The sequence below is a fragment of the Microcebus murinus genome, chromosome 12 (genome assembly GCF_040939455.1).
Source record: "Microcebus murinus isolate Inina chromosome 12, M.murinus_Inina_mat1.0, whole genome shotgun sequence".
NCBI lineage: Eukaryota > Metazoa > Chordata > Mammalia > Primates > Cheirogaleidae > Microcebus > Microcebus murinus.
In genome coordinates, this window is record NC_134115.1 from 87,374,115 (window position 1) to 87,397,576 (window position 23,462).

At 49.4% G+C, this 23,462-nt stretch overlaps 2 protein-coding genes across 4 annotated transcripts; one reads left to right on the forward strand and one right to left on the reverse strand.

The window, feature by feature from the left end:
* The first annotated feature begins 364 nt into the window (after positions 1–364).
* Positions 365–22,727, forward strand: TBC1D13 (TBC1 domain family member 13). 3 transcript variants are annotated; one of them, XM_012772158.2, is made up of 12 exons: positions 368–474; positions 1,420–1,493; positions 3,360–3,400; positions 4,000–4,061; positions 4,218–4,317; positions 5,177–5,259; positions 10,875–11,034; positions 15,268–15,478; positions 15,990–16,153; positions 17,347–17,507; positions 17,762–17,819; positions 18,706–22,727. In XM_012772158.2, exons 1-12 carry the CDS (start codon positions 452–454, stop codon positions 18,769–18,771), a joined length of 1,203 nt encoding a protein of 400 aa, XP_012627612.1. In that variant the 5' UTR covers positions 368–451; the 3' UTR covers positions 18,772–22,727. The 3 variants fall into 3 exon arrangements, with proteins under 3 accessions (XP_012627614.1, XP_012627612.1, XP_075865220.1); XM_012772160.3 differs by lacking the exons at positions 1,420–1,493; positions 3,360–3,400 and having other exon boundaries at positions 365–474; XM_076009105.1 differs by lacking the exons at positions 368–474; positions 3,360–3,400 and having other exon boundaries at positions 1,419–1,493.
* On the reverse strand, positions 9,678–10,083 carry LOC105874159 (large ribosomal subunit protein eL42). The gene has a single exon (XM_012769741.2). The coding sequence runs from the start codon at positions 10,060–10,062 to the stop codon at positions 9,742–9,744; it is 321 nt and encodes a 106-aa protein (XP_012625195.2). The 5' UTR covers positions 10,063–10,083; the 3' UTR covers positions 9,678–9,741.
* Positions 22,728–23,462: the final 735 nt, after the last annotated feature.

Here is a 23,462-nt window from a genome sequence, read left to right on the forward strand (position 1 = left end):
CTGTACAGTTTAGCAGAGGGGACTGACATTCATAATTACAGGTGGGGTACGTGTACGGAAGATAGAGTGACGGGTATATTGCGCAGATAGAGACTCAGGCCGAAGGAAGTGCAAGCAATAGCACAGGGACACACAGTCTACGCTGTCCCTGGTAGGTCCTCACACTTTCCTCGCAGGGTTCGCCAGACCGCGGCAGCGCGACCCAGGTCCCTCTATCCTCGCCAGAGCTGCAGCCCGACCGGGTTAGGGTGGATGGGTAGGCGGAGAGCAGAGGGTAACACGTGACAGGGCGGGGCGGGGCCAGCGGGGCAGGACTTGGCGGGGCGGAACACTCAGGCTTGTGCTTGTGTTTCCGGCCGGAGGCTTTTGCCAGACGCCCCGCGTCCCTGGGGGGCGGCGGCAGCAGCGGTACAGGCTGCAGAGGCACCTGGGGGGTCCGGAAGTCAACACCATGTCGAGTCTGCACAAGAGCCGGTAAGGGGCCACGGTCTGAGTCGGCCAGACTACTCCTGGCCAGGCCGCCCCTTCTGTCCCGCAGAGGGTGGGAGCGACGGCGCGGCCAGGAATCGGAAGGCCACTTTCTAACCTCATTGCTGTGGGCCAGGGGGAGGGCGGAGCGGAGGCATTTCTCCTGCCCCTGCTGTCACCCCTTCTGTCTCTCTTCCCTTGGACCCCTGGTTTCCCCCTTCCCCTGGTGTCTGCCCCATCCAGACCGCCATGCCCTGCCCCCGTCCCTTTCTCCCTTTTAAACCCCTCTGCCTCTGTATTCTTTATCCAAATTCTCCCTGTGCCCTTTTCTTAGTAGAAATGCTAGAGAACTTGCTTTCTCCAATCTTTCCCCTCCCCCAGCCAGATCCTGCAGCATTGGCTAAATTTTGCTCACTCCTCAGTTTTCCTCCAGGATGTGCTTTTTATACCTTTGTCCTTCCCTGTGGACAGGCCCAGAGGTCTTGTAATGGTTATATTTGTGAGCTTGGAGAGCTGCGCGCAGATTGCACAGGTCCATCGTCTGCGGATCAAATTACCCTGGTTCCTAGGGTTCATAGAGTTAAGGTCCTGGCTGTGCTGTGAGCCGGGCCTGGCCAGCAGGAAGTGCCCAGTAAATGTCAGTTCACTAAATATCAAAATGTGTCTAATTTTATGGTGCTCAGTTGAGAACCTCTAGATAATAAATATCTCAAGTTTCTTCACTGGCATTCTATGTTTCTAAACTTAGAGGAAGAAATACTCTATAGATCTGTTGTTCCCCAGAGCTGCTTTTGGTGAGGACCTTGAATGAGCTTTGGGTTTTTATGTCCTGAAGGGAAAGGAGGGACAGGTTGGAGACTGGAGGTGTGAGGGAGCTGTGGGCAGCAGGCTGTCACTAAGCCTGCCACCTTAGGATTTGAGTGTGCTTCATTTGCCTTCTCCCCCCTCCAGGATTGCAGATTTCCAGGATGTCCTGAAGGAGCCCTCAATTGCATTGGAAAAGCTTCGAGAACTCAGTTTTAGTGGTAAGAGGCAACTCTGAGTTTTCAGAGTTTCCCTAGAGCAGCCTTGTGTCTGGCATGGAGGGGAAGGTGCTGAGGGCCACACCTGGTCAGTTCTGGGGGCCAGCCTCACTCCTGAGGCCTTCTCCAGGTTCTGGAGAGCTAAACAAGCAGTGACTGTCCTTAGCTTGGAGAGCTTTCCCAGAGGAGTTGTGGCCACAGTTAGCATACCTTTAGGCCTTAGACAGGAGTCACCAGGTTCTTGAAAGTAACTGGAGAGGACTGGAAATGGGAGAATGAAAGTGGGCATTTAGTGCCTAGGTCAGGCCTTTCCTCATTTCTCAGCTAGCTTCCTATGTTGTGGAATTTGATTAGCTGCAAGGTGGTTCCTGGTTCTCTCCCTGTCTTGGGATCTAAGCTGAGGTGACAGTACATTTTGGTTAATGGCAAAATTTCAGCCTTGGGACACTAACTTTAAGAAGCTTATGCTCCACAGTGTTTGACTTTGCCCTCCCTGGCATGGTTAATTATCTGCTTTTTGCTTGTGTTTAAAAATACCCCAAAGTGTTCCGTGAAGCTTCTTGTCACTACCTTGCCCCTGTAACTTTGCCAACAAGAAGTTCTTTCATTATCCCTGTCATTCTGAGTGGGGGGCATTAGCTCATGTTCACAGGGATACTGCTCTAACAAGACTCCTGACAGTGTTGCAGGACAAGTTTGCCTGGAAGGGAAGGCAGTCTGTGTCAGCGGTTAAGAGTTTGGGCTTTAGAGTCAGACCTGTGTTGAGGCCTTGGTTACTCTGTCTTTATAGATAAATTTCCTTATCTGTAAGATGAGAATGATGATGCTGATCTTTCCTACTTACTGGGTTTATAATGAGGATTAAGTGAAATAATGTCTGTAAAGTACAAAGCACTTAGCATTAGTAGCTTAGTTTTTTTTTTATTATTATTACATATATTTATTTCATTTCTTTTTTCTCTTTTTTTGATTACCAAATTTGGCAAAGTGTTGAAGTAGTTTAGTTTTTATTCCACAAATACTTACAGAATATTTTCTGTGTGCCATGCCCCATGCTAGGCACTGGGAATAATAGACAGATGTTGGTTTTGTCTTTCTGGGGCTTACCCAGTAGTAGGGGTTAGAGATATTAAATAAATACATAAATTATATTATATAATTCTAGTTGTGATAGATGCTGTGAAGAAGTCACAGAGCCATTATTGTTTGTAACAGGGAGACCTGACTTTGGGAAGAGACGGTGGTTGGTAAAGGCTGCTCTGAGGAAAGAATATCAAAGATGAAGGCCGGGCGCGGTGGCTCACGCCTGTAATCCTAGCACTTTGGGAGGCCGAGGCGGGCGGATTGCTCAAGGTCAGGAGTTCGAAACCAGCCTGAGCGAGACCCCGTCTCTACCAAAAATAGAAAGAAATTAATTGACCAACTAAAAATATATATAGAAAAAAATGAGCCGGGCATGGTGGCGCATGCCTGTAGTCCCAGCTACTTGGGAGGCTGAGGCAGGAGGATCGCTTGAGCCCAGGAGATTGAGGTTGCTGTGAGCGAGGCTGATGCCATGGCACTCACTCTAGCCTGGGCAACAAAGTGAGACTCTGTCTCCAAAAAAAAAAAAAAAAAGATGAGACTGATGAGAAGATGTTAGCCTCAAAAGAGTGTTCTAGACACAGGGAGCTCTGGGCTAGGGCCTGGGGCCGTGTTCAGAAATTACACACAGAATTAGCTTCCAGTCTAGTAATCTTTCTGACAGAAAATGATTCCTGAAGAAATACTTCTTGCCTACTCCACTCCCTGCCAGCTGGCTCCCAGGTGAAGGGCTGGGGGGTTCTGGGACTCTGGCCTGGGCGTGACCTTTGCCTGCTGTGTCCACAGGCATCCCCTGTGAGGGCGGACTGCGGTGCCTCTGCTGGAAGGTGGGTGTGCCTGGGCTGGGACTTCTGCTCTGCTGAGGGTCCCTGGGTTCCTGCATGGGCTGCCCCCACCCTGGCCCCTTCCTCCTGTTCTGCACCTTTCCTTGCTTGTCTGAGGAAGCTTTTCTGGAAGTTCTGGGTTTTCTGTTGCTCTTGGTGTCCCCTCCAGGATCTCCTTGGGGATGGGACACTTTATAATGCTGGTGAAGGCCTCTGCTTCCTGGTCCATACAAGCAGAAGTGATGCTTACTGGGATAAAACAAAGGCTGTGCTTTCTCCAAAGCTGTCGGCTGAGGTGGCAGTGGAAACCCAGTGTCCTGGTTTCTAGCCCCTTTGAGCACAAGTGGTGGTGTTGGTGCTGTCGTTTGAATCATTTGAAAGGGCGTGTGTGAGGAAAAGTGGAGGAAAGGGCTGGTTTGGGATAAAGGGGAAGGGAGGCAGTGGGGAGGAAAAGGGGGGACTAGCCCTGGTTCATGTGGACGTTCCTGGGTTCTAGCACTTCTCGTCTTCTCTGGGCTTTATGAGATGTTTTTCTTGAGGCCTGTCAGCCTCCACCTATTGTCTGGTTGTCACCAGTGCTTAGCCCATCTCCATCTGTGCAGATTCTCCTGAACTACCTCCCCTTGGAGAGAGCCTCATGGACCTCCATCCTGGCCAAGCAGAGGTGAGGCCCTGTGGAAGGGTGATGGCGGGAGGGCCTTTGCGTCAGACAGAGCTGGTGGTGCCGAGACCAAGCTGCCTCCTATTGCTGCTTCTCTGGTCTGGGCTGGGCTCCCTGAGCAAGACCTTTGGGAACCATCACTCTTTCTCCTCTCCACAGGGAGCTATACTCTCAGTTCCTGAGGGAAATGATCATCCAGCCTGGCATTGCCAAGGCCAACATGGGTGTGTCCAGGGAGGATGTGACCTTTGAGGACCATGTGAGTAAGGGGACCGAGCAGCAGGGACTGAGGCTAGAGAATGAGGCGGGTGGGGCCTTTTGAGCAGGCCAGGCGCCCCCATGCCAGAGGATGGGTGCAGCAGCCTGGCGTCAGCTCCCTCTGGACCTTCCAGTCCCTCCTTTCTGCATTTGGTTGCTCAGCCCCCGAGGACAGTTGTCTGCCCCACTCCTCCTCAGGCCCCGTCAGTGTATAAACAACGGCCAGTGTCCCGGGAGTGCTATGGGCAGCCCTGCTGCAGGTGCCCCAAGGGCAAGGTCTCCTTCCACACTCGTCCACCTTCCTTGAGGCAGGTCCCATGATGGTGTAGTTGAAGGAAGTCAGAGCAGGGCAGGAGGGGGACAAACTGCCTTTCTGTGGCCTAGGGCATCACAGAAAGGTTCCTTTTCAAAGGTTGAGCTTCTCCCACGTGCATCACACTGCAGGACATGAAAAGGGATTGACCCTAGGCCTGTCCTCCAAAGACTCAAAGCATTGATAAATGACAGTTGAAGAAACCTAATGATATAACATTCATTCATTTAGCAAGCACTTATGAGCACCTGTTACACACAGAGTTCTAGAGCTAGGGCAAGGAACAGAAAGAACAGAGACCCCGCTCAGCAGGGCTAGACCAGAGCAAACTGCTGGCTGAGCTGCCGGCTGTGGAGTCTGAATGGGGTTTGGGAGGCTGTGGGAAGGCCTGTACCGTCTCCTTTGAGCAGCTTGCAGGCTATCTCAGGGCCACAGCTGGGTGTGTGGTGGGATTGTTGGGGAAGGCCACTGCTCAGGCCTCCAGGGCAGAATCGGTCCTTGGGCCCTAGCTGTGCCATGGATGAAGCATCTTCTTCTCCCCCCACAGCCACTCAACCCCAGCCCCGACAGCCGGTGGAACACGTACTTCAAGGACAATGAGGTGCTGCTGCAAATCGACAAGGATGTCCGGTAGGCAGGGCACCCAGGGGCTAAGGGCTGACCCACGGGGCTTCTGGGCGTTTCTCCAGCTCTGTCCTTTCCTTTTGCAGCCCAGGTGCACAGGGTGTGTGTAGAGTGTCCCTGTGGGTCCAGGTGCCATTGATGATGGGCCTGAGAATAGACTATCAAGGGAAGTATGTGGGAGGGGCTCTACTCGCACACGCCCAGCTCTCCTAGTCCACACTTGAGTTTCATTTGTGTCCTGGGTGTTCATGGGCTCATCTGATCATTCATTCAACAAGTATTGAGCCCTGGCCATATATAGTGCTAAGCTCAGGGTTGAGTGCTAAATAGACAGGCATAGTCCTTCTGCTTAAGTAGCTTACAACTTAGAGGGAAAGATGGAAAGACAGACATTCAACCAGTTAGACCTTACCTGCACTTAGCACTCATGGTAAATGTTTTGACTTAAAGTTCAGGGGGTTGGGGGAGGCCTAGCCTGAGAAAGCAGTGTGGTAGCGGCTGTCTGAGGAGTCAGAGGCCTCAGGAAAGAAGAAAAGGCTGTTGCAGGCGGGAGGTTTGGGAAGCCCTGGAGAGCCCACAGAGCTTGGTGCATTCAAGGAGCAATGTAAAAGCTGGGGTACGAGGCAGGGGCTGGACCTTGGGCCTGATCGTAAGGGCATGGGGCAGTCATGCAAAGGCTTTGAGCAAGGAAGCAACATGGTCAGATATGTGTGTTTTAAAATTGTGAGCTACAACGTGTGACCGCCCTTCCACTTGCTAAAGAAATGTGGAAGTGCTGGCTCTGCTGCTCTGCCGGGTTGGGAGTCTGGCAGCATTTGGGATCTCCATAAGGCAGGGCGAGGAGCTAGAAGGAAGGCCTTGTCTGCAGGGTGGTGGAGTGGCTGAGAGCCTGGCTTCTGAAGTCCATTTGACTGGTTTCAGTCACACCTTTACCGCTTGTTAGCTGTGTGACCTTGGCAAGTGACTCAGGCTTTCTGAGCATGACTCTTTTTTTTTTTTTTTGAGACAGAGTCTCACTTTTGTTGCCCTGACTAGAGTGAGTGCCGTGGCGTCAGCCTAGCTCACAGCAACCTCAAACTCCTGGGCTCAAGGGATCCTCCTGCCTCAGCCTCCCAAGTAGCTGGGACTACAGGCATGCGCCACCATGCCTGGCTAATTTTTTGTATGTATATATTTTTTAGTTGGTCAATTAATTTCTTTCTTTTTTTAGTAGAGACGGGGTCTCGCTCAGGATGGTTTCGAACTCCCAACCTCGAGCAATCCACCCGCCTCAGCCTCCCAGAGTGCTAGGATTACAGGCGTGAGCCACCGCGCCCGGCCTGAGCATGACTCTTTATATCTGTAAAGTAGGAGTAAGATGGTTCAAGTTAAGGGCATAGAGTGGGGCCTGGGTCTCCATGGATAAATGGAACTGTTGTGCTGGTCTTAGCACAACATGGAGGCCCTTAAAATCATTAGCTCTCCATTGGAGAAGGGTTCTGGGAGCTCGTCCTATTCCACTTCCCGCAGCCTACCTGAATCCTCCTCTGGCATTTTTCTTGGTCAGACAGGACAAGCTAGCTGTCTGTCCCACACAGTGACCCTTCAGCACTTCCAAGGGGCAGCTCTCAGGTGCCCAAGTTGGTCTGCAAGGCCAGGTGTACCTTCATTTGGCTGCTTCTCAAGGAATTGCTGGATGCCTGTGTGAGTAAAGGTCTAGGGGTAAGCAAGACTGAAAGGGTCTCTGCCCTTGGAGAGCTTCCAGTTTAAGTGAGGAGACAGACACTAAACCTAGAAACACATATGTAGTTCCAAATACTGCAGATGCTGTTATAGAAGGAAAAACTGATGCTCTGAGAGAATAAAAGGGGGGTCCTGTTTACACTGGAGGAATCAAGAAAAGCCTTTCTAAGGCGGTGACTCAGCACAAGACATGAAGGAAGAGGAAGAGGCCGTGAGGCAGACCAGCTGGGCTGAGGACCAGCACCAGAGTGCCCTGCAGCTTGGGAAGACGGTACATGGCAGGGGAAAGTCAAGGGAAAGGTCCTCCTCACACTCACCACCCTGGGTGCTGCTCCCCTGCCCAGGTACATCTGAAGATGGCCCCAAGGGACCCCAGCACTGGGTAGCTCAGCCAGGCTGCAGGAGAAAGGGGGCTCTGCCACAAGGTGTTCTGATGGCCACATGTAAGTCAGGAACCACATGTTGACCCAGGAGAGCAGCTTCCGTCGTACCCTGGTGTAGTGATTGTAGAACAACCTTCAGTGTTTCTAGAGGGCAGGTTTGCAATGTGCTATGTCTAAGAAGTCTACAAAATGTGCATATGCTGCAATACATCTAATTTAAAAACTAGATCACATTCTAGTGAGACTGTCTCCCAACTTATTTTTTCTCTTACTCTGCCTTGGACATCTCTCCATGTTGGCTATATAATATTCTCTTGTATGGTGTATAACTTACTTAACCAAACCTCTTTCACTACTTCAAACAGCATAACAGTTAATAGCCTTGTGCATACTAGATAAATGTTTTTGACATGGAAAAATGTTTTTGACATTGAAAGATGTTTGTGGTTGAAGAGAAGAGTTAGGTTGTTTGACCATAAAGACGCTTAAAAAATGTGCATGTTATCTATTTGGAAATGCACATAAAATATGGGTGCTATACATATATAATGACTTTTTTGGGGGAGAGTAGGAGACAGGGTCTTGCTCTGCCTCCTGGGCTAGAGTGCGGTGGCACCATTCATGGTAGCTCACTGCAACCTCAAACCCCTGGGCTCAGGCAGTCGTCCTGCCTCAGCTTCCCAAGTAGCTGGGAATACAGGCATGCACCACCACACCTGGCTAACTTTGGTATTTTTTGTAGAGATGGGTTCTCACTGTTGCTCGGGCTGGTCGTGAACTCCTGGCCTCCTTGAACAATCCTCCCACCTTGGCCTCCCAAAGTGCTAGGATTATAGGCTTGAGCCACCATACGTGGCCCTATATTGTTTTAATTTTTATTTATTTATTGATTGATTGATTGATTGATTGATTGATTGATTGAGACAGAGTCTTGCTTGTTGCCCAGGCTATAGTGAGTGCTGTGGCGTCAGCCTAGCTCACAGCAACCTCAAACTCCTGGGCTCAAGTAATCCTTCTGCCTCAGCCTCCAGAGTAGCTGGGACTACAGGCATGCGCTACCATGCCCGGCTAATTTTATATATATATATATTAGTTGGCCAATTAATTTCTTTCTATTTTTAGTAGAGACGGGGTCTCGCTCTTGCTCAGGCTGGTTTCGAACTCCTGACCTCGAGTAATCCGCCCGCCTCAGCCTCCCAGAGTGCTAGGATTACAGGCGAGAGCCACCGCGCCTGGCCCTATATTGTTTTTTTTTTTTTTTTTTTTTTGAGACAGAGTCTCACTTTGTTGCCCAGGCTAGAGCGAGTGCCATGGCATCAGCCTAGCTCACAGCAACCTCAAACTCTTGGGCTCAAGCGATCCTCCTGCCTCAGCCTCCCGAGTAGCTGGGACTACAGGCATGTGCCACCATGCCCGGCTAATTTTTTCTATATATATTAGTTGGCCAATTAATTTCTTTTTTTTTTTTTATTTTTTATTTTTTAAATTTTTTTTACATTTTTTTTTTTTTAGGGTCTAAGTCCCAGAGCACCGACACGGCGGCCTCTATTGGGACAAAGACCTAATTAATTTCTTTCTATTTATAGTAGAGACGGGGTCTCGCTCTTGCTCAGGCTGGTTTCGAACTCCTGACCTCGAGCAATCCTCCCGCCTCGGCCTCCCAGAGAGCTAGGATTACAGGTGTGAGCCACCGCGCCCGGCCCCTATATTGTTTTTATTTTATTTTATTTTATTTTTTTTTCTTTTATTTGTTTTTGGTACCTATTGGTTTTGATGTTAATGTTACACATTTTCTTTTTTTTTTTTTTTTTTTTTTTTGAGACAGAGTCTCACTTTTGTTGCCCAGGCTAGAGTGAGTGCCGTGGCGTCAGCCTAGCTCACAGCAACCTCAAACTCCTGGGCTCAAGTGATCCTCCTGTCTCAGCCTCCCGAGTAGCTGGGACTACAGGCATGTACCACCATGCCCGGCTAATTTTTTGTATATATACTTTTAGTTGGTCAATTAATTTCTTTGTATTTTTAGTAGAGACGGGGTCTCGCTCAGGCTGGTTTCGAACTCCCGACCTCAAGCAATCCGCCCGCCTCGGCCTCCCAGAGTGCTAGGATTACAGGCGTGAGCCACCTCGCCTGGCCTATTTTATTTTATTTTATTTTATTTTTTTTGAGACAGAGTCTCGCTTTGTTGCCCAGGCTAGAGTGAGTGCCATGGCGTCAGCCTAGCTCACAGCAACCTCAAACTCCTGGGCTCAAGCGATCCTCCTGCCTCAGCCTCCCGGGTAGCTGGGACTACATGCGCCACCATGCCCGGCTAATTATTTTTTTTTTTTTATTTTTTTTAACGTAACATCAAGATTTTATTGTCTTCATAATAAACAAAAGACGCTTAGAACTGGATCACTTGGCCCTTTCTCTTCTTATCTCCTCCCAGTTCAAAATGCTTGCATCTCTTAATAGCCAGCATTCTCTTAGATCTGCAGTTGGGCTCGACACACTCAAGCCTCAGCACAATTTTCTTTGTAGTTTTAGCCTTTTTCCGGAAAATCGGCTTAGTCTGCCCACCATAGCCACTCTGCTTCCTATCATAACGCCGCTTTCCCTGGGCATACAGAGAATCCTTGCCCTTCTTGTACTGTGTCACTTTGTGGGGTTGGTGCTTGCCACATTTCTTACAGAAAGTCCGACGGGTTTTAGGAACGTTCACCATGTTTGCGTGCGCGCTATCGGCCCCCTATATTGTTTTTAAATAAAATGTTATAATTATGCCCATCCTGAGGTCCACAAGGAATAAGAAAGAAAAAAATGTTATAATTAAAAACAAGGCTGAGCACGGTGGCTCACGCCTGTAATCCTAGCACTCTGGGAGGCTGAGGTGGGCGGATTGCTCAAGGTCAGGAGTTTGAAACCAGCCTGAGCAAGAATGAGACCCCGTCTCTACTAAAAATAGAAAGAAATTAATTGGCCAACTAATATATAGAAAAAATTAGCCGGGCATGGTGGTGCATGCCTGTAGTCCCAGCTACTCAGGAGGCTGAGGCAGAAGGATAGCTTGAGCCCAGGAGTTTGAGGTTGCTGTGAGCTAGGCTGATGCCATGACACTTTAGCCTGGGCAACAGAGTGAGACTATCTCAAGAAAACAAAACAAAACAAAAAATAGATTTTTGCCAGCTAGGCTGATGCCACTGCACTCTAGTCTATGCGACAGAGTGAGAGTCTATCTCACTGTCTCAAAAAGAAAACAAAAACAAACCAGGGTGAGCATGGAGAACTTCCATTAATATGTAAAATAATTAAAAACCCCCCAAACAGATAGTGCGTTCAGTGGTCCCATGGATCTGTCTCTTGCTTCAACAGTGTTTGGATGGAACAGACCCAGGGACTCCCTTTCTAAAACAAAAAAACCAAAAAACTCTAAAAACAGTGCTTTGGGGAACCTTGGAGTCTCCTAGCAGCAGAGGGCTGATGCAATAGCCAAAACCATCCTGAGTAACAGGATTCTCTCCTGTTCCTTCTTGACAGGAGGTTGTGCCCAGACATATCCTTCTTTCAGAGGGCCACCGAGTACCCCTGTCTCCTCATCCTGGACCCTCAGAATGAATTTGAGACCCTTCGTAAGCGAGTGGAACAGACGACGCTGAAATCCCAGACAGTGGCCCGGAACCGGAGCGGGGTTACAAATGTGAGCCAACCTGGGGCCCCCAGGGACTCCTCTAACAGCCTCCCCCTTCCTGCCTCCCATGGACCACTGGTGCCAGGCCCCAAACCATCTGCCCTGACAGTTACCCAAAGCAACTTTGGTCCTGCCAGGTCCACCTCTAGGGCTCTCTCTGAAAGTTGAGCCTCAAAGGTTCATTGCCCTTCACCTGGTATAATGGCTACCAGGGTAGGGCCTTGCATCATGGTGAACAAGCTACACTTCTGTTCTTATGACAGAAGTGGCTTTGAGAATGTGATTAGTAACGTGGTAAGGAAGTGTGAGGCGGGTGGGATGGGCAGGGGGCTGACCCGTTCAGGGTATCAGAGAAGACTTCCCTGAGGAGGTGGCATTTGAACCAAGGCTTGAAGGACAAAGAGGAAGGAACATTCCAGGTGGAGAGGAGGGCATATGTCAAAGTCCTCAGGAGAAGAGAGTATGATGTGTGCAAGGTCCTGGGGCCTTGGCTAGAAGCGGAGAGCAAGGGGAAAGAGGTTGTTGGTGGTGAGGCCACAAGGAACCTTTGTCCTGAGGGGTGGGGAGAGCCTTTGCAGCATTCTCAGCAGGCGGTGATTTAGGTCTGCTTTTGTAAAGGATTGCTTTGGGCACTGGAGGTGGGGAGGCCACCCGGGAGGCAGCTGCAGTCATCTAGGCAAGAGGTGGTGGTTGGGAGGGCTGAGCGGAGCAGGCATAGATCTGAGAGCCTCAGGATGTGGAATTGGTGGGACTCTTGCTGGGCAAGTCATGCTGGTGTTTGAACCCAAATCTTCTAGCAGATTCCTGTAACTCTGAGAAGCTGCTTGTAGCCAAACAAGTGTTATTACCTTGTTCCTTAACTTACACCTACTGCTTTGGTACCTGGAGCAGGGGCTTTTTCTTCCAAACTTCTCACTGTCCTCTATCATGGAAAAACCATTCTCTGTAGCCTCCAACAAGCTAGAGACGGATACTGCTGCAGACTCCCATTCCCAAGGGAATGACTTTGATCAAGGCTCTGACAGGATGGCAGGGACAGGGGCTGATATCAGAATTCCATGTGCCTACGACAGAGTTGGGAGCAGCAGAAGTGCTGTGAGGTGCAGAACACTTGCTTAAATAACCACGTGGCTTATTTTGGTGGCAGCCTGCTAGGCTGAGGATTTCCTGGCTGAGCAGCTGGGCAGGTGGGTGGGGGGGGGTTGGGGGACTGGCCCCTGTCTGTAGTAACTGGGGTCTGAGAGCAGAGCTCTTAACACATTTTAACTTTTGGAATGGGTCTTGGTGGCAGAGAACCCACCAGAAACTTCATCTCTAGACCTCTGGGCCTGTGGTTGGGTGGTTTGAGTTAAAGTGGACCATCTGTGTGATGCTGGGCAAGTAAACCTGGCTCATGTTCCTGGGCCTCTGCTTCCTCTTCACATAAACTGGGCATGATCATTTCTGCCCAGCCTGGCTTTTGAGTTGCCAGGAGGGTGAAACGAGGTCATGGCTGTGCAGATTCTTAGAGAGCAGAAAGCGCTGGGCATCTCTGAGCGGCAGCCTGCCCTAGAGGCCTGGTTCTGCTCGTCTGGGTTCAAGTCTCAGTGCCATTGCTAAGTGTGAGACATTTAATGAGTGACCTAACATTTCTGAGCCTCAGTTTCCTCTTCTTGAAAATGATGTTGAGAGAGTATTCTAGGTTGTTCAGGGGGTTATTTATGGAGGAATGTTTGTACAGCACTCTCTGTTACATAGAAAGCTCTCAGTAAATGTTACTGAGATGTGTGCATGTAAACGTGTGTGTGTATGTGTGTGTGTGTGTGTAAGGGGAGAGGGAGTTTAATGTCCTCAGGACCCTTAGTGCCAGCATAGCTTCATAAACTCTCTCTGCCTGGGTCACCCCCACTGCTGGGGCTGCTGATTGAGTAGGTTTAAGAAGCACAGACACCTGAATCTTTAGAGAATTCAAGGGATCCTGAGGGGCAACTGGTACTGGGGTTGTTGCCCAGGCTGGAGTATAGTGGCACTATCATAGTTCACTGTAACCTCAAACTCCTGGGCTCAAGCAATCCTCCTGCCTCAGCCTCCTAAGTAGCGGGGACTACAGTCACACAACACCACACCCCTAATTTTTAAATATTTTTATAGAGATGGTTTCTCACTAGTTTTCCCAGGCTGCTCTCAAACTCTATTTTTTTTGATGTATAGTAGTTTTATTTACACAGCCACATTATCATAGCAATAAGAAAGGAGGTGTAGGCCAGGCGCAGTGGCTCACTCCTGTAATGCTAGCACTCTGGGAGGCCTAGGCGGGCGGATTGCTCGAGGTCAGGAGTTCGAAACCAGCCTGAGCAAGAGTGAGACTCTGTCTCTACTATAAATAGAAAGAAATTAATTGGCCAACTAATATATATATAAAAAATTAGCCGGGCATAGTGTTGCATGCCTGTAGTCCCAGCTACTCTGGAGGCTGAGGCAGAAGGATCGCTTGAGCACAGGAGTTTGAGGTTGCTGTGAGCTAGGCTGATGTCACGGCACTCACTCTAGCCTAGGCAACGAAGAGAGACTCTGTCTCAAAAAAAAAAAAGAAAAGAAAGGAAGTGTAGTAAATAGTTGGAGAAGCTTTGTCAGAAGGAGAAAAGCACTGATGTGTTTAACACTAGTAATGCAGTTAGAAACTTATTTATTTACAGGAACAAATGGTGCCTGAATATTAACAGTGTTTCGACTTAAAAAAAAAAGATACATATGCCTTGTAAATGGCTCACTGAGTTGTCAGTAGTCACTTCAACTCTTTTTTTTTTTTTTTTTTTTTTTGAGACAGAGTCTCACTCTGTTGCCCAGGTTAGAGTAGTGCCGGGGCGTCAGCCTAGCTCATAGCAACCTCAATCTCCTGGGCTCAAGCAATCCTGCTGCCTCAGCCTCCCGAGTAGCTGGGACTACAGGCATGCACCACCATGCCCGGCTAATTTTTTCTATATATTTTTAGTTGGCCAATTCATTTCTTTCTATTTTTAGTAAAGACCGGGTCTGGCTCTTGCTCAGGCTGGTTTCAAACTCCTGACCTCGAGCAATCTGCCCACCTCGGCCTCCCAGAGTGCTAGGGTTACAGGCGTGAGCCACCGCGCCTGGCCCACTTCAACTCTTAGTTCACTTTTGTAGTGTCGACCAATCCTCCTGTCTTGGACTCCCAAAGTGCTGAGATTACAGGCATAAGCCACCATGCCTGGCCTTTCAGAGAGATCATCATCTCTTTATCTTCTAACCTTTTCTTTTTTTTTGTTTTTTAACTGTTTTTTCCTTTTAAATTTTATTACCACCACAACGTGCCTGCATCCATATCTTCTAACCTTTGCTTAGGAAAATTTCTAAACATTCGGAAAAGCTGAAAGAAGAGTACAGTGCACATCTGTATACTTTCCATCTAAATGCAACAGTTGTTAACATTTTGCCATGTTGCTTTATTTATGTGCATCACATATGGAGAGAGTAAGTTGCAGTTGTCTGACCCTTCATCCCCAAGTACTTCAGCAGGCATCTGATAGCACATCTACGAAAATCAACAGTAATTCCATAATATCATCTCATATCCAGTCTGGGATCAATTGAGATGTCATCCTCACTTGTACCAAGAGTATCTTTATTGTTTTATTCCAAACCGGGATCCAATCAAGGTTTATACCTTGCATTGGGATGTTATGTTTCTTTAGTCTCTTGATGTAGGACAGATAGATCTCTCCCCTGCCCCCCAAACAAGTGACTTTTTAAACAGTTTTGCCCAGTCATGTTTTTGATATATTTAAAGGTTTTAAAATGAACTGTAAGTTATATATAGTAAAATGTATGTATGCAACTAGATAAATTTTATTATATATACACGTTTGTAACCACCAGAGTTAAGATACAGAACATTTCCATCTTGTCAGGCCACAGTTGCTGCAAGTCAAAAACACTAAAGCAAAAGCAAAAAAAAAAAAAAAAAAAGAACAATTTCCATCATCCAGAAGGTTCTTTCATGCTCTTTCCCTGTCAGTACTCTTTGCCTCAGATGTAACTGCTCTTCTGGCTTTTACCACCATGAATTAAGATTAGGTCTTAATACTATTGTCCTGTAGAATGCCCTGTATTCTGGAATTGTGATTGACATGTTCCTTTATGTCTTATATTTTCCCTAAGCTGGAAGTTAAGTCCAGGCTTAATGGTAAATATTTCTGGCAAGACACATTGTTCTTCCTGATGGGCTCCTCCTCTGCTCCCCAGATGAGCTCCCCACACAAGAACCCTGCACCATCATCCCTGAACGAGTATGAGGTACTGCCCAACGGCTGCGAGGCCCACTGGGAGGTAGTGGAGCGGATCCTGTTCATCTACGCCAAGCTCAACCCTGGCATCGCTTACGTGCAGGGCATGAATGAGATCGTGGGACCCCTCTACTATACCTTTGCCACTGACCCCAACAGCGAGTGGAAAGGTAAAAAGGCCCTTGGCTGCCCACATCCCTCCTTGCTGGCTCCTAGGAAAATGGACCAAGGCAAGCAGGCTGCATCCGGCTGTCAGCTCACTTTCCCCCTCGGGCCTCCTCTCTCTCTGTCACACGAGGGTTTGGCCTAGATCATCTATAAGATCCTTTGTGGCTCCAGTCTTCTAGAATGTTGGATGTTTACTGATCTTATAATATTTGTAACTTCATTTCTGGTAGAGGAGCTGAGATGTACATACAGGAAGCTTACCTTCTTCTGTGAAAAATGTCATCAGGAGAGCATGTAATAAATTGCTAAGTGAGTGTACAGCATTGCCAGATGTGAGAAGAAAGCAGTGATGTCCTTAGTCTGGGAGTGGAGTGTAGTCAAGGACAGAGGAAGGACAGCCTGACCATGAGGGAAGGGTAACCTGGGGGGGCTCAGAGGGGCCAGATTTCAGCAAAGTAGGTGGGGGTGGTGGGCCCCATGCTTGCCACTTCTGTGCACCCTGCGTCTTTCCAGAGCACGCTGAGGCAGACACCTTTTTCTGCTTCACCAACCTCATGGCTGAGATCCGGGACAACTTCATCAAGAGCCTGGATGACTCCCAGTGTGGCATTACCTACAAGATGGAAAAGGTGTACTCCACCTTGAAGGATAAGGACGTGGAACTCTACCTGAAACTGGTGAGGACCCCCAGAACCAGAGAGGTGGAACAGGGCAGAGGTGCAGAGCAGTTCCTGAGCAGCCCAGGCCTGGGGCCAGGTCTGGCTTGAGCCTGGGGATTGAAAGTGGCTGCTGCTGCTGCTGCTGGGGTGCTCACCGCACACAGAGGCAGGCTTGGGAGGGAAGGGGAGAGTTGAGAGCAGTGCTCGTTGTGTGCCAGGCACAGTCAGGGCATTTACCATACACTAAACTAGTTAAGCCTGTTAGTAGTCCTCTGGGATATGCATTAACTTCATTTTTAAAAATTAAAATGAATTGCCTGGGCATGGTGGCTCTTGCCTGTAATCTCAATATTTTGGGGGGCCAAGATGAAGGATCACTTGAGGTTAGAAGTTCATCACTAGCCTGGGCAACATAGTGAGACCCCATCTCTACAAAAAATAGAACAATTAGCCAGATGTGGTAACCTGTAGTCCCAGCTACTCCAGAAGTTAAGGCAGGAGGATTGCTTGAATCTAGGAGTTTGAGGTTTCAATGAGTTATGGTGACGCCACTGCACTCTAGTCCAGGAGACAGAGTAGGACCTTGTCTCTGGCAAAAAAAAAAAAATCTGTGTTTGTGGCTTCTCTTGAAAACTCAAAAGGTCTGAAGACATTGGCAGCAAGAAGCCCCTGCCTGTTTAACCAGGTGAGGCTCTTTGGTGGCCTAGTGCTGCCCCCATAAGAGTACCTGGCACTCACACCTGGCCCACTCTATCCTGGATGTTTGGTCCTGGGCCCTGGTGTTTGTCTGCATTCACTTTTAAGAGGCTGTGTGGGCCGGGCGCGGTGTCATGCCTGTAATCCTAGCACTCTGGGAGGCTGAGGCAGGAGGATCGCTCAAGGTCAGGAGTTCGAAACCAGCCTGAGCAAGAGCAAGACCCTGTCTCTACTATAAATAGAAAGAAATTAATTGACCAAATAATATATATAGAAAAAATTAGCCAGGCATGGTGGCGCATGCCTGTAGTCCCAGCTACCCAAGAAGCTGAGGCAGCAGGATTGCTTGAGCCCAGGAGTTTGAGGTTGCTGTGAGCTAGGCTGACGCCACGGCACTCACTCTAGCCTGGGCAACAAAGCAAGACTCTGTCTCAAAAAAAAAAAGAGGCTGTGTGGTGCTGTGTGGCAGCTAAAACCAGATTCTTGCACCCCACCCCCTACCACTCTCTCCCCAGCAAGAGCAGAACATCAAGCCCCAGTTCTTTGCCTTCCGCTGGCTGACACTGCTGCTGTCCCAGGAGTTCTTGCTGCCTGATGTCATCCGGATCTGGGACTCCCTCTTCGCCGATGACAACCGCTTTGACTTTCTCCTCCTCGTCTGCTGCGCCATGCTCATGTGAGTGTGTGGCCATGGCTTTGCCTTGGTTCACCTGGCCAGTCCTTGGGAGCAACCAGAGGGGAGGACCCTCAGCCCCCTCCTGGAGGGCGGGCAGGAGCTGCTCTCAGGTGACTGGAGAGAGCCTCTGGAATCCTTGGTGGTGCCAAACCAAGCGCGCTGTGGGTGGTGAGGAAGAAGCTGGAAGGGGCCTGGCAGGGCCTGCACTCAGAGCGGCCCAGGGTCCCAGCACTTTTGCTGCTTCTTTTTCTTAGACTGATCCGGGAGCAGTTGCTGGAAGGGGACTTTACCGTAAACATGCGACTCCTACAGGTAATGGGGGTTTGGAGGGGCGAGCCCAGTCTTAGCCACAAGGCAGATGCTTACCAAGCTGCCACCCACAGCAGCTGCTGTGACAGCTAGGGTCAGGAACAGTAGAGTGTAGCAGAGACGAAGAATCCGGGCCCCTGAGGCAGATCTGGTTTGGATATGGGTTTGAATCCTGGCTCTGCCACTGACCTCGAGTGTTGTGTGGCCTTGAGCAGATGACTTGGTCTCTCTGAACCAAGTGCTATATGTAGGTTAGTCACACCTGGGACACCGCAGGCCCCAAGAACATGGCAGTGCTCATTGGTAATTGTGCTCAGACTCGAGCTAGGAAAGCGGAACACAGATTAAGAGCATGGGCTCAAGGGCCAGACAGCTCTGGGTTCACACCTTTATTCCTCTGTGCTCGTCGTGTGACCCGAGTGCCAAGTGACAGCCTCTCTGGGTCTTAGTCTCTTCACCAGCATCTGGCCTAAGTTGGTTTTCTATGACTTCACCGATGAGCTCTGCAAGACAGGCCTGAGCACAGTGACCTACTCCTAGGGCTGTTGAGGTGACTCAGGGAGCTGACGCTTAGTGCCTGGCCCTGTACTGGGTGTGAGTGGAGTTTGGGGTTTGATGGCAACAGGGCCCTGGTCCTGGTCCTGAGGAGGGGGCTGTGGGACCCCTGGGTGGTGCTGTTTGGGTTGGCTCAGCTAGTGCTGCAGTGGGTGCTGCGTTGGCTCTACCCAGGGGTTTGGGCAGCATGTGCGGAATGTCTGATGTTCTGTGGTCCCTGCCCTGGGCCCAGGGTGCAGCATGGTGACAGGCCCCAGTGGGAAGGGTACAGGTGTGGCAGAGATGGCAAAGGGTGAGCTGGCTCAGGCATTTTGTTGGCCTTTCTCATGCCCAGGATTACCCCATCACAGACGTCTGCCAGATCCTACAGAAAGCCAAGGAACTCCAAGACTCAAAGTAGGCCAAGGTTTGGGAGAGCAGCCACTGGACCTGGTGCCCTGGCTACTGGGACACGCAGAAGCCTGTGGGGCCCCTAGCCCGGGGGGAAGCTGCAGGATTGATCCACTCCAGTCCTTCCTGCCCTGGCTTCTCGCCCTAGGCCGCTCCCACTGGGAGCACACTGTGCCGTGTCCCTTCCCTACCACCAGGCCCGGCTCCCTGCCAGCTCTTCAGCCCAGCAACCCTTTGCCCTGGCCTCTGAGCAGGGTTGGGGCTTGGGAAGTTCTCTTTTCTGGGGCCAGGGTCTGTGTGGGGGTACTGGGAGGCTGGCCAGGGCCCCTCCCTGCCTCAGTTCCTGCTTCTGGTCTTTTCCTGGGCGCTGGTTAGGGAGGTGCTTTGGCAAAGGGGCCAGAAACCATTTCTGAGGGTTGGTGCTTAGGCTTCTCCATGGGGTCACTACTATAGGCTTCACTACCATATGGTCACTCCATAGGCTTCTCCAGGGTCACTACCCTGAGGGCACTAAGCATCTGCCAGGCCCAGGTCACACCCTCTGTGTGTCTCCCACTAATCATGTGTCTATCTGGTGGTGTTGGTGTGTATGTGTCCCTGAATTCCCCAGGTGTCTGTACATTCGTGTGTGTGTGTGTTTTGTGTGTGTGTGTGTGTGTGTGGAAGGGGGTAAGGGGTGAGGGTATCTGAATCCCACTTGGTCTCACTGCTTCTCCTTCTTTGCCCCCTCTCTACCTCTGTCACCCTCCACCTCTGTTGCAGCGGGTGTGTACGCCCCCTCACTCTATGTTCCTCTCGCCATTACTCTCCTTTTGCCCTTCTCTCTTGGGGTGCCTTATTCTGAGCCTCTTTCCCCCTCTCCTCCCCTCCACTCCCATGAACCGGGAGACAGTATGAGGCATCTGGCTCAGCAAGGCCCCTGGAGATCAACCTTGGCCTTTGCATACTTTCTCATCCCACAACCCCAGGCTCCCAGGTCCCCAGGCTGGGAGGGAGTCCTCAATGCCTCACTATAGGGCCCTGAACCTGCTTCCTATAACAGGATTCTTGGAAACCAAAAGCTGCTGAGAATTGTTGAGGCTTTGGTCCTCTTGCCCCTGCTTTCTGCCCAGGGAGGGAGAAGGACAAGGAAAGCTGGGTTTTCTGGAAGTGCCCCCAAAGGCCCTCCTGTCCCAAAGGAAAAGGACACTAAGGTGACTCTGTACCCAGGGTTGGCATCCAAGTGCTTCACAAGAGTTGTCATTCCCTTGGCCTCCAGGTTCCAGCCCAGGGTGGTGAGTCCCATAAAGGGCAGGTGGGACCCGGCACATCCCCGGGCCAGCCGTAGCTGAGCATTAGGCCTTGGATCCTGTCAGTGCCAGGAGGGCCATGGCTGCATCTCTGTGTGCCCCTCCAGTCCATGCAGGCTGGCGGTGCTGCTGGCCCTTCTCTGGGCACCTGCTTGGGCTGTTCCCAGGGTTGGGGCAGGTGCACTCTGAGCAGGGGCAGCGTGCCTACTCCCAGCTCTGGGAGGGTGGGGCTTCTTCTGACCAAGTGCCCTCCCTCCTTTTGTGAGCAGGCAGGTGGTTTGTGTCTGGAAGCCCAGGTAACTTGGCAAAGGTCCTCATCCTCTTCCCAGATGGCCAGCAGGAACCAGGTCCCGAAAGCCTTCCTGAGTCTGGCAGGTGGGACCTCTTGCTGCCTTCCCAGGCCTGGCTGTGGGCCAGAAACACCTTCTCCCAGGTGGCTCCTTTACCAGGCTTTTCCTTGGAGGCTGCTGGGACTTTGTGCACTTGCCTGTTTCCTCTTCTCCGAACACACAGTATTCGGGAGATTTTTACTATTTATTGAGACTCCTGGCTATTTATTGCAGATTGGCAAGCGCTTTGGGGACAAGAGGTGGGCCTGGGAAGGTAGAAAGGAGTTGGAGACATGGTCCTCTTTGTTTCCCAAGGTCAAAGTCAGCATCTTTTCTCCCTGCCCCAGGACCTTCCTGGTTTTCCAGCAGGAAGAGGGCTGGGAGGGCTCTGAGCTCTCTCTGTACAGGAACTGCGTGTAAAGGAGACTCAGGGACCCCTGGGATGAGGCAGAGACACACACTGCCTCCTACCAGCCTGGTCCAGCCTCTACCTGGAACTTGTTGGCTGGTGGTTCAGCCCCACTTTGACTCCTTCACAGCCTGAGGTTTGGGCCACTGCCTGGGACCCAGCAGACACTGCCCAGGACACCTGATGCATTCCCTCTTGCCTGTGCCCTACCCTCCCTGCTGGGACCATACTACTTGAATCACTGCATCTGATTTGCCTCTGGCAGCACTGGGTCTGATGCCCTCTCTTTGACCCTGAGATGAAAGTCAAGAGCACAGGGACCATGTCTTGGTTAGGCTGAGCTCCCAGTGGGATACTGTCTGAAGAAAGGACTTGCCCTTGGTGAGTTCCCCTCTCCAGATTCTCAAGGGAGGTCCCCACAGAGCCAGAGTGCCTGAGCTTTCCTGCTTGAGAAGCTGCTCCCAGCTTGGGACACTTACAGATTGAGCTGTAAGAATTCAGCAGGTCTCACTCCAGAGTCAGAATGTTAGTCTGCTTTTGTTTTTTTCATCTGTTTTGTTCCTTGAATCAATGCTGTTGATGATGTCTTTAATAAAATCATGTATTCTTTACAGTGGGCATTGGGTACTGTGACGGGTTGAAACCTTTGAGTTCTCAGAACAGGGAGAAAAATTTGAGCAGGGATGGAGTTAGAGTGTCTCAGAGTGGTCTAAGAAAAAGGCCACAAAATTGTTATTGGAAGAGCCTCTTCAACTCTTCTAATTCAGCTGCAGTAATCTGCAGCTTCCAGGAGGAGGGAGTGTGGACTTGAGAAGGAGGTAAAACACATGATCACATAGCAAGTTTTTAGATTTAAAAATTAGATCATCTCATTAGATACAAAAACATTTGACAAAGTTTGACATATTTTCATGATAAAAACTCTCAAATTAGTGCTGGGTGTGGTGGCTCACCCCTATAATCCTAGCACTTTGGGAAGCTGAGGCAGGAGGATCACTTGAAGCCAGGAGTTCGAGACCAGCCTGGGCAACCACAAGACTCTGTAGAAAATTTTAAAAATTAGCCAGGCATGGTGGTGCACTCCTGTAGTTCCCAGCTACTCAGGAGGCTGAGGCAGGAGGATCGCTTGAGCTCAGGATTTAGAGGCTACAGTAAGCTGTGATCATGCCACTGTACTCTAGCCTGGGGGACAGACAGAAACCCTGTCTCAAAAAGGAAAAAACCTCAAATTAGGCACAGATGGAGCATACCTCAACACAATAAAAGCCATATATGAAAAGTCGACAGCCAACATACTCAATGATGAGAAGTTGAAAGTCTGTCCTCTAAGACAAGGATGCCCACTCTCTCCAATTTTGTTCAAAATAGTCCTGAAAGTCCTAGCTAGAGCAGCTAGGCAAGAGAAAGAAGTGAAAAGTATTCAAACAGGAAAGGAAGAAGTGAAATTGTTTCCTAACATGATCTTATATATAGAAAACCCTAAAGAGTCTACCAAAAAAAACCTGTGAGAACTAATAAGTGAGTACAGTAGGAAAGCTGCAGGATACAGAGCCTGTAGCACTTCTGTGCTCTAACAACGAACTCTCTGGGAAGAAATCAAGAAAATCCCATTTACAATAGCTACATGCAAATTAAATACTTCAGAATAAATTTAACCAAGGAGGTGAAAGACCTATTCACTGAAAACTATAGAATATTGATGAAAAATTAAAGACAAATAGAAAAATATCCCATGTTCCTGAAATGGGAGAATTAATACTGTTAAAATGTTCATACTACCCAAAGCAATCTACAGATTCTGTGCAAACCCTATCAAAATTCCAATGTCATTTTTGACAGAAATAGAAAAAAAAATTGGGCCAGGCGTGGTGGCTCACACCTGTAATCCTAGCACTCTGGGAGGCTGAGATGGGTGGATCATTTGAGCTCAGGAGTTCGAGACCAGCCTGAGCAAGAGAGAGACTCTGTCTCTACTAAAAATAGAAAAAAAAAATTAATTGGCCAACTAAAAATATATAGAAAAAATTACCCGGGCATGATGGCACATGCCTGTAGTCCCAGCTACTCAGCAGGCTGAGGCAGGAGGATTGCTTGAGCCCAGGAGTTTGAGGTTGCTGTGAACTAGGCTGATGTCATGGCACTCTAGCCAGGGCAACAGTGTGAGACTCTGTCTCAAAAAAAGAAAAAAAATCCTAAAATTTATATGAAACCACAAAAGACCCTGAATAGCCAAAGTGATCTTGAGTAAAAACAAACAAAACTGGAGCCATCACACCACCTGATTTCAAAACATATTACAAAGCTATAGTAATCAAAACAGCATGATGCTGGCATAAAATAGACACATTAACCAGTGGAACAGAATAGCCCAGAAAATGAACCCATACATTTATGGGCAATTGATTTTCTATAAAGGTGCCAAGAACATAATGGGAAAAGGACAGTCTCTTCAAAAAATGATGTTGGGAAAACTGGGTGTCCACTTGCAGATGGGAGAAATTAGACCTTCATCTCACACTGTGTACAAAAATCAACAATGGATATGACGTTGGTCTGGACAGTGATTTTTTTTTTTTTTTTTTGGATTTGACCACAAGAGCCCAGGCAACAAGAGCAAAAATACACATTAAACTAATAATTTGCACAGCAAAGGAAACAGCAGCATGAAGAGACA

What these genes read in the sequence shown, in the direction of transcription:
- TBC1D13 (XM_012772158.2), top strand. Translation starts at nt 452, where the DNA reads ATGTCGAGTCTGCACAAGAGCCG. An exon ending in CAAATCGACAAGGATGTCCG is followed by an intron (nt 5,260 to 10,874) that starts GTAGGCAGGGCA and finishes CCTTCTTGACAG; the next exon opens with GAGGTTGTGCCCAGACATAT. An exon ending in TGGAACTCTACCTGAAACTG is followed by an intron (nt 16,154 to 17,346) that starts GTGAGGACCCCC and finishes CTCTCTCCCCAG; the next exon opens with CAAGAGCAGAACATCAAGCC.
- LOC105874159 (XM_012769741.2), bottom strand. Translation starts at nt 10,062, where the DNA reads ATGGTGAACGTTCCTAAAACCCGTCGGACTTTCTGTAAGAAATGTGGC.